This window comes from Lagenorhynchus albirostris, chromosome 13 (assembly GCF_949774975.1).
Source record: "Lagenorhynchus albirostris chromosome 13, mLagAlb1.1, whole genome shotgun sequence".
NCBI lineage: Eukaryota > Metazoa > Chordata > Mammalia > Artiodactyla > Delphinidae > Lagenorhynchus > Lagenorhynchus albirostris.
Window position 1 is genome coordinate 29,261,526 of NC_083107.1, and position 11,530 is coordinate 29,273,055.

The following is an 11,530-nucleotide window of genomic DNA, read 5'->3' on the forward strand; positions in this document are numbered from 1 at the left end:
ATGAGGGGTGACGAGGTCCGCTTCTGCACAGGCAACCAGAGTGTCTCCCTGTGCTCCCGAGGTGAGAAAACTGGGGCCCCAGCCCGTCCTCGCCAGGGACTGGCCTGCTGGGCCCCAGCCCCCCGCCAGTTTCCTCAGCCCCTGCTTGGCAGGCTCAGTGCTGGCTCAGCTTCCAGAATTAGCAGGCAGGGCAGAAGGTGAGGCAGGTGAGGACAGAGAGCCTGCGGCCCACACCCAGTCTCCATGTGAAATCTCCCCGGACCCTTTTCCTTGGGGATGGCAACCTGGCGAGAGAAAGAGAGTGAACTTTGAATTTAGGGGGACTGGTTTTGAATCCCATCTCTGCACACTGGGCTGGTCCCATGAGGCCTTAGGGACTCGTCTCTCCCCCTTGTAGTGGGTTTCCCTGTACACTCAGCCCCCAGACTCCCAGGCATAGCCTTTTTAGGACACCCATGGGGGACTTTCTGACCCAGCCAGGGAGGCTCCAGGACTGACCCATGTCAGCCCCCAAGGGCTCTGCGTCTCACCCCGGTCAGGATCGATGGAGAAAGGCTGGCCCTGGGGCGCTGAGGTCAGAGTTCCTGCTGGGTCTCCTGCCCTCCCTTCTTTCTGCTTTCATTCAAACGACACCTTGGTTGTGCCAGGTTCTGTGCCCTGTGCACGCCTTCCAGGCTCCAGGCCGTGGTCTTCTCTTAGCCTTTATGTTGCTACCACAGCCTCCACGAGCCCTGGTGCACGTCTGCGAGCACTCATTGCCCTTCCCCAAGGTTAAGTGTGGCAAGTGTTCTCAGCCCCAGCGGGCAGCCAGGAGAGGGAGTCCAAGAGGCGGAGCCTGTCTGGCCGCACAGCACAGTCTCGTCCCGGACCCTGGCTTCTCCCCTGCAGGGCTGGACCCCGGGGCAGTGGCTTCTGCAGCCCCCAAGGTGCCGAGGCGTTTGCAGGCCATCCTGGCCTTTGTGGCCGCGACCGTGGTCTCCTCTCTTGTGGCTCTCTTCGTTGTGGGTAAGCTCCTAGGTGACCCGAACTCGGCTGACTCTCTCTCCTTCCTGCCTCAATGTCCCAAAGAGCCCCAGATGTACGCCCTCTACTCCCAGGAGGGTCACTCCACCTCTAGTCCCAGGCCCGAACCAGAGCTTTCCTGGGACCTGACCAAGGCCTGTCCAAGGGGAGCCTCCCAAGAGATGAGGCCCATGAGGGGAGCTCTGAGGCGTCGTTGGTGCCGTCTTCCCCCATCCCCTCTGGAACCCTGAGTGGAGGTAGGGCAGCCTGTTCCTCCAGGCTCAGTGCTGAGGGATTATGCCGACCTGGGAATGGGGTGTCTCAGCTCTACAGCATCGAAGACCTGCACTGGAGACGTACGCCTCCCTCCAAGAGTTTCCGGAACACAACAGTACTGGGCAGTTCCTCAAGGCACACGACTGTAAGTAGCCACAGTAGGGGGTGGGTGGGAGGGAGCTGGGACCTTGGATGCCCAGACCCTTCGGACACGCTTCTTCCCTGATACCCTCAGGGCCACGCTCCTCACAGAAAGGCATTATCTTGCTTTTTTTTAAAACGGATTTTTTGAGGTATAATTGGCACATAATACAGTATACATATTTAAAGCCTACAAACTAAGTTTTGACATACGTATAAACACGTGAAACATCATCATCATCAAGATAACGAACATATTCAACACCCTCCCCGCAAAGTCCACTTGTACCCTTTGTCATCCTCCCTCTCTTCTCCTCCTTTCGTTCCCAGGCAACCACTGACCTGCTTGCTGTAATATAGATTACTCGGCTTTTTCTAGAGTTTTATATAAAAGGATTTATAGTACATACTCTTCTTTTGACCTTTATCAGTCATGTGATTTGTGAATATTTTCCTTTAGTCTGTGGCTTGTCTTTTTATTCTCTTAACAAGATTTAAATTTTGCTGAAGTCTAATTTATCCACTTTTTATTTCTTTTACGGATTGTCCTTTTGGTCTGTATCTAAGAAATCTGCCTATACCAAGGTCACAGAGACAATCTCCTATGTTTCCTTCTGGAAATTTTATAGTTTTTGGGTTTTACATTTAGGTCTATGATTCGTTTTGAGTTAATTTTTTGAATAATGATGCAAGGTTTGGTTTGAAGTTCATTTTTTCTTTTTGCATATGGGTATACAATTGTAGAAACAATTATCCTTTCTCCTTTGTATCTTTGTTGGAAATCAATCGTCCATACAGGTGTGGGTTCTCTATTCTGTTCCATTGATCGAAGGCCCTCCTGGTCTTACCTCAGCACAGTGGCTGAGGTCTCACACACTTACCTAGGCAGGGCTTTAGAAATAGGGCAGGAATCCTCCAGAAAGGGTCCTTGCCTACTTGGGTTCTTCTCCCTATTCCTGAAAGGAGGCTGGAATGGGAGCCTCACACCATGAATGTCTGAACTTACGTCCTAGCTCATGAGGTTCACAGAGGGTGCTAGAAGAACCAGAGACAGCTGCAGGTGGATTTGGTAGGAAAAGCCATGCAGATGGAAGGGGCTACAGAGTTTTCCTTGAATGACCCCAATGACCAAAGCCTTTCACTCGGGTCTCCCACATCCTCAAATTGTTCTTTAAGGACCCTTGCCCTACATAACATTGGGGGTGCCAGCCCTTTAAAAGGCTGTTGCAGCTCCGGGTTCAGTGTCACCTGGAGGACTTCCACCATAGCCTTATGATTGAGCAGAATGCTTCCTCCACGGGTACCTATTTTATTTTGTTTCTGTTTTTTTCACCCCATGAATTTGTGATCAGAAACTTTCTAAAATTTCTATATTTGTGGCCTACATGTTTTTGTGGGGTTTTTTTGCGGTACGCAGGCCTCTCACTCTTGTGGCCTCTCCCGTTGTGGAGCACAGGCCCCGGACGCGCAGGCTCAGCGGCCATGGCTCACGGGCCCAGCCGCTGCGCGGCATGTGGGATCTTCCCGGACCGGGGCATGAACCCACGTCCCTGCATCGGCAGGCGGACTCTCAACCACTGCGCCACCAGGGAAGCCCTGGCCTACATGTTTTTTAGGTAGTAAAAATTGTGTATCAAGAGGCTTCATGCTTAGTGTACAAATACAGTGTAGGACTAAATATGGGCTTTATTCTTACCTATTTTCTTTACCATAATGACCCATCTAGTGGTGAAATTTCAGTGGAATTAAACATCAACAGCTGTCAATGATATCATCAGTTATTTTCAAGTTCAATTACAATGGCAAAATAATCCAGTAGGCAAGTATTTCAATCCTTCTGCTCCCCAGTTCACATGGGATAGTTAAGTAGGCCTTTATTTCGTTTTTGGGTTTACATTCTCAGGCGGCCATTCCCAGGGTCTGGGTGGCTACAGGCTTCTTGAGGAGAACTCATAGACATTTCCCTTGGAAATCTTAAGAACACTCTGGTTGGCCCATGTAATGAATGGCTTCCCTATGTAATGGGCCTCTTAGCTTCCTTCTCCATTTCCTCCCTCCAGATCCCTACCACTTTGGCAGGGAGGCAGAGCTGCAAGAGGCTATCCAGATGTTTAAAGGGCATGTGGAGAATTCCAGCACCTGGAGCGTGGAGATCCAGATGTTGACGTACAGGGTGGACAATGTCAGTTCTCAGATCCAGATGCTCGGTGGTCATCTGGAAAATGCCAGTGTTGACCTCCAGATGGTAAAAGGCATCTTAAAGGATGCCAGCACCTTGAGTTTCCAGACCCAGATGTTAAGAAGTTCCTTGGAGGGGACCACTTCTGAGATGCAGAAGCTAAAGGGAGATCTGGAAGACACACAAGCTTCACATTCCCAGATCCAGAGTTTCTTAAGAAGCGGTTTAGAAAACACTAGCACTGAGCTCCATATGTTAAGCAGAGGCTTAGAAAATGCCAACACGGAGATCCAGGTGTTGAAGGCAGGGTTAGAAACGGCAGATGCTCAGGTCCGATTGGCAAACAGTAGTTTAAAGAATGTTAATGCCCAGATCCATGTTTTGAGAGGCGATCTGGATAGTGTCAATGATTTAAGGGCCCAGCAGAAAGTTTTAAGAAGTAGTTTGGAAGGTGCTACTGCTGAGATGCAGAAGCTAAAGGGAAGTCTGCAAAATACAAATGCTTTAAACTCCCAGACCCAGACCTTTATAAAAGGCAGTTTAGGCAACACCAGTGCTGAGATTCAGGTATTAAGAGGTCATCTGGAAAGGGCTGGTGATGAGATTCGCCTGTTAAAAAGAGATTTGGAAACTGTCACTGCCCAGACCCAAACGGTAAATGGTCGCCTGGAACAGACAGACGCTCAGATGCGAGTATTAAAAACAGAGCTAGAAAGCGCCATTGCCTTAAGTTCCAAGATTCAGGTGTTAGATGGTCTTTTGAGAAACGCCAGCCGAGAGATACAGACCTTAAAACAAGGAATGAAGGATGCTGCGGCCTTAAATTCCAAGACCCAGATGTTAGAGAGAAATCTGCAGGAGGCCAGAGCTGAGGTCCACAGGTTGAAAGAGGATTTGGAGAACACCAAAGCAATGACTACGAAAATCCAGGAGGAGCAGGGTAGCCTGGAGACCCTCCGCGCAGCGTCTGCTTCACAGGAGCAGCTCCAGAGGACCCAAAGTAAGTTAGAGGGAGGACTGGGGAGGGTAGAGTCTCCTGTCCCTTCAGCCTTTTGATTACTTCTACATGCACCCCCCTGGGAAGAAGTGTGGGTGCTGGAGAAGTGTGGGTGCCAAAGGCGGCATAATCTCTGCTTATCATCTGACCAGAGTGACAAAACAAACATCTGGGAAACAAATGAGATCTGGTGGAGGTGTGTAACAGGGACAGAGTGTGCTAGCAGGGCCTTATTTCCGTCTTCCTGCTAGCCCAGATGCTGTGATTTTCCTCAAGTTGTTCACCTTCTCTGAGCTTCACTTTTCTCATCTGCAAAGTGGAGACACTAATATCTGCTTCCCAGTGAGGATCAAATGAGTTAACACATATAAAGCATTTAACTAAGTACCCAGCATTCTTGCATTCATCTGACAAAAATGTTTTGAGACCCTAGGATGTGTCAGGAGCATAAAGATGAACAAGATGTGATGCCTACCCTTGAAGCTTGCAGGCGGGTAGAGCAGCCTTGCACAAAAGGCGTAAGAGGTGCTATGTTGGGAGCAGGTCTAAAAACTGGGGTTGGGGAGGAGCAAAAAAGAAGGAAAAGAAGGGATCTTCACCAGGCTGATGTCCTCTGGTGTAGACAAGGATCTTCCAAGGGGGGAGGAAATCTTCTGGGGGAGAAAGGATCAAAAGATGCTTCGATGGTAATTTGGCCCTTGAACTGAGTCCTGAAGGACCAGTAGGTGCTCGCCAAGCAGATAGGATAAGGGAACAGCAGGTCACAGGCATGGAGATGTGAATTATGATGTTCCAGAAACTTCAGGCAGTTCTGTCTGACTGGACTGTGGCCAAGTGGGTGGTTGATGAGGGACAGGCTGAAAAGACAGTAGGCAGGGGCCAGAGTGGTGGCTTTCAAACTGTTTTGAATGTAACTACAGCATGAAATCCATCTTACATTGTGACCCAGTATAATTATGTGTCACACACACACACACACACACACACACACATATTGCAGAAAGCAAAACTTTTACCACATGAATGGTAATATTTTATAATCTATTATTTATAATAGATTATAATCTACTTTAATATTTTTAAATCTACTCTCCAAAAAACCCTACAACCTCAGTACAACCCATCAGTGGGTTGATGACTGTGGCTGGCAAAACACTGTGTGAGGAAGGGAAGCAGACCTGGAGAGACACCAGCTAGATGTGGAAGGCCTCTGAGCTTGGGTTTCTTTTTTTTTTTAATATATTTTTAAATTAAAAAAAAATGTTTACTTATTTGGCTTCATTGGATCTTAGTTGTGGCATGCGGGCTCTTTAGTTGTGGCATGCAAACTCTTCATTGCAGCATGTGGGATCTAGTTCCCTGACCAGGGATTGAACCCAGCCCCTCTGCATTGGGAGTACAGAGTCTTAGCCACTGGACCACCAGGGAAGTCCCTGAGCTGGGGTTTTGTCCTTCAGGAAGTGAGGATCTATCGAAGGGCTTCAAGGGGGCTGGCTAGATGGGTCTCCAGGCTGAGACCGGGAATAAAAGAGGAAGACAAGCAGCAAGATTTGGACATGCTGAGTCTGAGATGCTTTGGGGGTATTCAAGTGGCCATCATCTGCAGGCTGTCTGGAGTGTAGGAGAGGGGCCCTCCTGCACACAGAGATGCAGGAGCCCTGGGTATGCTGGTTCTGGTTGTGGCAGTGGGAGTGGGGAGTTTGCATGAGATAAAACGCTTTGTGAGGAGGAGGCTGAGGGTGGAAACAGGAAGTCAACCTTTAGGTGGCAAGAAGGGAAAGAGGTGTTTTTGAAGGAGAGTGGAGAAGGCAGTCTCAGAGGCAGGAGGAGAACTAGGAGATGTGCAGTTGGGGAAGCCAATGAAGGAGAGCATTTCAAGAAGGGAGTGGTTAGTCCTGGCAAATATCTAAGAGAGGCCAGGTAAAAAAATCAATAAGCAACCACTAACTTCAGGTAATTAGTAAGTCATTGGAATAAAGTTTCAGTGGAGAGTTGTATGTGGCCTGGAGGCCAGACCATGGTCAGTGGGGCGTGAATGAGAGATCAGGTGCCCAAGTTATTCAGGGGTCTTAGCTGAGAAGAGGAGAGAGATGAGGCCAAGGTGAAGAGGATGGAAGGGTAGAAGGAGGGATTAAAAAACAACCTGTATCTTTCATACTAATATCACAAAACTTACATATTAATTATAGACAATGTGGCAAATATTGAAAAATAGAAAGGTGAGACTATGACAACTTGTATTTCTGTAAAAATGTCTATTTTTACAATAAGAACCCACTGCTAATATTTTGGTGTACTTCCTTGAGAGGGTTTTTCTAAATTAGGACAGGCTTGATCTGCGGGTCAGAAAAAGGCACCAGCAAAGAGGGAGGAGATTGAAGGAGAGAGAGACCCAGGGTGTGGGGTGGGGTTGGGGAGACAGTGGTGGATGGAGGGAGACAGAAAGAGAGAGAGAGGCGAGAATGAAATGCACAGCTGAGTGATTGGCCTTGAAGGGTTGGGATAGTACTTGAACCTCTGAGGCTGGGAGGGGAGGAGGTGTGGAAGTAGATGTCCACCCAGGTTTGCAGATGTGGGTACACGACACTGAGGGAGCTGGGTATTTAGTGGTGTCTCTGCAGAGCAGGAGGTCCCTGGTGAGAGAAGAGGGAGGGAGTTGTGAGGGAGGGGGCCATTTGGAGCATCTGCTGAAAAGATGGGGCTGACAAATGAGGGGCTTGACAGACAGCGCTGAGGACCAACTCTACTGTTTTGCTCTGCTGCCCTCTGTCAGGAGCCTGGAAGTCTTCTCTTCTTAGTGACTCTCCTATGCTGTCCTCTTAACTCCCTCCTATACCTTGCTACTGCTTTGGTTACGGACCAATGCTTCTCCACCTTGGGGACACACTGGAATCACCCAATGAGCTTTTCAAGAATGATACCTGGAACGAACCTCCAGAACTCTGACTTTTCTTTGGGGAGAGGGGTGGTTCTGGGATGCAGCCTGGGCATCAGAGTTTTTTAAAAAGCTCCCTAGGTGGTTCTAATGGGCAGTCGGGGCTAAGAACCATTAGTTTAACTTCTTCTTAAAGGGCCACACAGTCGATATTTTGGGCTTTTGGCTGAACAGTCTCTGTTGCAACATCTCTGCTGTTGTAATGATGAAGCAGCCAAAGACAGTCTGTAAACCAAAGGGCATGGCTGTGTTCCAATAAAACTTTATTTATAAAAAGAAGCTGCTGGTAGGCTGTAGTTTACCTAGTCCTTGGTTTAGACTGCTGTTTCTCAGACTTTGGAGTCTATCAGAATCACCTGGAGAGTTTATTAAAACGCAGATTGTCAAAAAACAATTTTGGATTCAGCGGGTCTGGGGTGAGTCTGAGAATCAGCATTTCTACCAAGTTCCCAGGTGCTGATGCTGCCGGTCCTGGGACCACACTTTGAAAACCCCTGGTTTACACACTCACCATTTATTATTCAGACATTGCAGTTGTGTTGTAATCGATGTCTCTGGCCCGATTAAGATTGCCTTCTTCCTGTTGAGCGTCCACACCGTTACCAGGTTGACATTTTTACAGTGCAAATCTAAGCATATCATGATCCTTCTTTAAAACCCTTCAGGGCTTCCCACTGCTCACAGGAAAAATCTTCCAAACCCCTTTACATGGGATGTGCGATTTTGTGCTGGTGAACCTGTCCGTGTTCATTTCCCATCCCTTGTGCACTGACCGTTCCAGTACTTGAACAGATCAGGCTATGCCATGCTGTTTCACACCTTCATGCTTTTGCGACTACTCTGTCCCCTGCCTGGAATGCTCTCCTTGGTACTGCCTATCTGGAACACTCTTCCTCAGTCTTTTAAGACTCAGCTCAAGTGACCTCTCACCTAGGGTGTCCTTCCTGAGCCCCGCTTCCAGCCCAGGTGAAATAGACCACACCCTCTTTTGTGCCTCTAACATGCAATGGTTTTCAATCAATGCATCTTCAACACCGTTTTGAGCATCTGTCTCATTTACTAGACAGTGATTTCCTTGAGGGCATGAATCATGTCTTATTGATTTCTCTATAACATTCCCTGATCCATAGAAGTTGAGGAATGTTGAACAGAAGAATAGATGAATGAATAAGTGAGTCTATTTTGGCACCATTTCAAGCAGCTGGGATAAGGATGATGTTAAAGAAGAGAGAGTGTCAGGACAGGAGAGATGAAACAGCTGAACGAATCAGGGCGTGTGCTCACGGGATGAGCTATTAGAGTCTGAAATTGTGAGGTCAGGCAGACCAGGGGATGAAAAGGTCCCAAGTGTGGTCCTGGATGTGGGCAGCTGAAGTGGATGGAGATGAAATCAAGGAAATGAGGGACGCTACAGGTTGGCTGCGAACTCTCCCAGGGAAATGGCAGGAATCGAGGTGCAGAGAACTGTCAGGTGATAGCAATGAGTTGGGAAAGAGGGTAGTATAGCTAGGAAGCAGGAGCCTCGAAAGAGCATTGCTGGGTAGCAGAGCTGTCTGAATATCCCCGGAGTGATGGAGCCAGATGTCCTGAGCCGCTGCTGGGCAGTGGGCTGGGGGTGAACCCTCCCAGACCGTGCCCCTGTAGCACTGGGCATCAAGCATTGCATGGGCTTGTGACCCTCAGTGGTCAGTCCCTGGACAGATCAGGGTCCACAGCCAACTCCTGGCTCTCTCTCCTCCCCTACCTTTGCTCCAGATCAACTCCTCCAGCTGATCCTGCAAGGCTGGAAGTCCTACAGTGGGAGCCTGTATTACTTTTCTCTTGCCAAGAAGACTTGGGAGGAGGCTGAGCAGTTCTGTGTGTCCCAGGGAGCCCACCTGGCCTCGGTGACCTCTGAGGAGGAGCAGGTCAGAGCTGTGGGCTTGGGTGGTGCTGCTGGGGTTGAGGTGGTATCAGGGACTTTGGTGCTTTGGCCTTCCCCCTCTTGGAGTGGGCATGGCGGAGATCTTCACGCCGCCTCTGTCAGTCAGGGAGCAAATATTTAGTGAATTGTGATGAGCATCTTGCTCTGGACGTACAAGCTCTGACAGCAAACCCCAATGTCCTTAGTGAATGAGGGAGACACCCAGAGGAGTCAGCAGAGAGGAAGGGCAGAGGGAGGTGGCACTAAGTGACTGCCCTTAATGTGTTGGGTGCAACCTTCCCTCCCCATTCCCTCATTTTTCTCTCAGTCTTCCTCTCTAGTTGTCAATCTTGATTTTAATGTCAGTTCATCTAATGGCTATGGAAGGTCCATGAGCAGAAGATGCAGGCTTCTTGGGAAGGCCAGACACACATATGAGTTTGAGGACCACCAAAGGCAATAGAGCCCTAGAGTGGCCCACATGCCGAAGCTTCTGATCAGAAGTTACTAAGGTTATTGACAAGGGCCCACAGTAGGTTTGGTCAAATTTAACTTACAGACCTGTCCAACCCTTGTGATTCTCCTGGGACTGTTCTTGTCTGTCCGCCAAAGGACATGCTATTTTGTAAAACACATCTTCTTAAAAAAACTGTGACCAGATCTGTCTTTGTCCCAGTAAGGCCACACTCCTCACCAGGTCAACATGGGAGAGCTGGACTTCCCTGAGGTGACCTGGCTGCTGCCCTAGATCTGGAAAACCATGGAACGCATAGGGAGGGGGCCCAGCTCCTGGAAAGTGGGCTTTATGTCCCTGGGACTAGGGAGGGCGTGGCTTGGATTCCTCTTCCATGCGGCCTGGGTGAACAAGCTCCTCACACGAGGTCACACGACCCTGCCTTTCCTCCACAGGCATTTCTGGTACAGTTCACAAGTGCCTCTTACCACTGGATTGGGCTCACTGACAGCGATTTTCAGGGCTTCTGGCGCTGGGCAGATGGCACACCATTCAACAGTGCCGGGAGCAGTGCGTGAGTCCAGCCACTGTCTAGTGCCGTCCCAGGCACTGTCTTGGGCAGGTCTGGCTAGAGACTCTGTCCTGTGTGTGTATCCGGGCCCATGAAGTGTTAGTGTTCTGTGTGATATATGTGTATGATGTGTGTGTGTGATGTGTGTGTATATATGATTGTGTGGGTGATGTGTGTGTGTGTATCACGTGTGTGGTGTGTGTATGATGTGTGTGTACACCAGCATAGCTGTGATCCTCGCCTGGACCCCTAAACGGGGGCGTCAGAACAGGACAGGTCCTGGGGCTGGCAGGCAGCCTATGAGTGGGTCTTTCTGTTTTGTTGTGTTTTGTTTGTTTTTGCCTATCCTATACCCTACTACTTAGGCCTGGTCCCAAGGAGCTTTGCCCCCATCTGAAGGTATCTGAATATGAATTCTGGGGTGGGGACTTGCAGCTTTAGACACCCTTCCCATCCCTCCAGTCTCAGTAAGTAAGGACAACCTCAGCAGAGCCATCCTGAGGACACCACTGGCCCCATCCTGGGGCTACCAGGGTATTAGGGACCTGTGTCACTTCAGCTCCTTATGCCACAGCAGGGCAAAGGGACACTTCTTTCATCTAGCAGAATAAAGCTCTCTTGTTTCCAGGTTTTGGGACAGGAATCAGCCGGACAACTGGCTACACAAGAATGGGCATACGGAAGACTGTGTTCACATGCAGCGGAAGTGGAATGACATGTACTGTACCGCCCTCTACCAGTGGGTCTGCAAGAAGCCCATGGGTCGGATGTAACCTGAAGGAAGGCAGGCGGAGCTGAGCCCCTTCTCCAGGATGCCTTGGGAGCCTCTGAACTCAGCTTGCTCTCTAGGGCCTTCCACTTGGCCTTTGTTTCTCCTGCCCTGTCCTTTTGAAAAAATCTTTCCAACATGTTTACCTCATGTGACCCAGCACAAGCGATATCTCCTCAAGGCAAGAGCCTTGTTTTGCCTCTGTATCTCCCTTGGCAACCAGCACAGGCCTGTCAGACAGCAGGTCCTCAATAAATACTCGGATGAACGAAAGTTTGGACTTGTCTCTGTGACAGCTGTCAG

The 11,530-nt window shown here is 49.3% G+C and overlaps 1 protein-coding gene across 1 annotated transcript; it reads left to right on the plus strand.

The window, feature by feature from the left end:
- On the plus strand, window positions 1-11,231 carry CLEC4F (C-type lectin domain family 4 member F). Its single transcript, XM_060168952.1, is given in 8 exon segments — window positions 1-61; window positions 889-1,005; window positions 3,480-4,598; window positions 9,286-9,437; window positions 10,343-10,461; window positions 10,824-10,845; window positions 10,847-10,929; window positions 11,087-11,231. Coding segments are annotated over 8 exon segments (1,818 nt in total).
- Window positions 11,232-11,530: the final 299 nt, after the last annotated feature.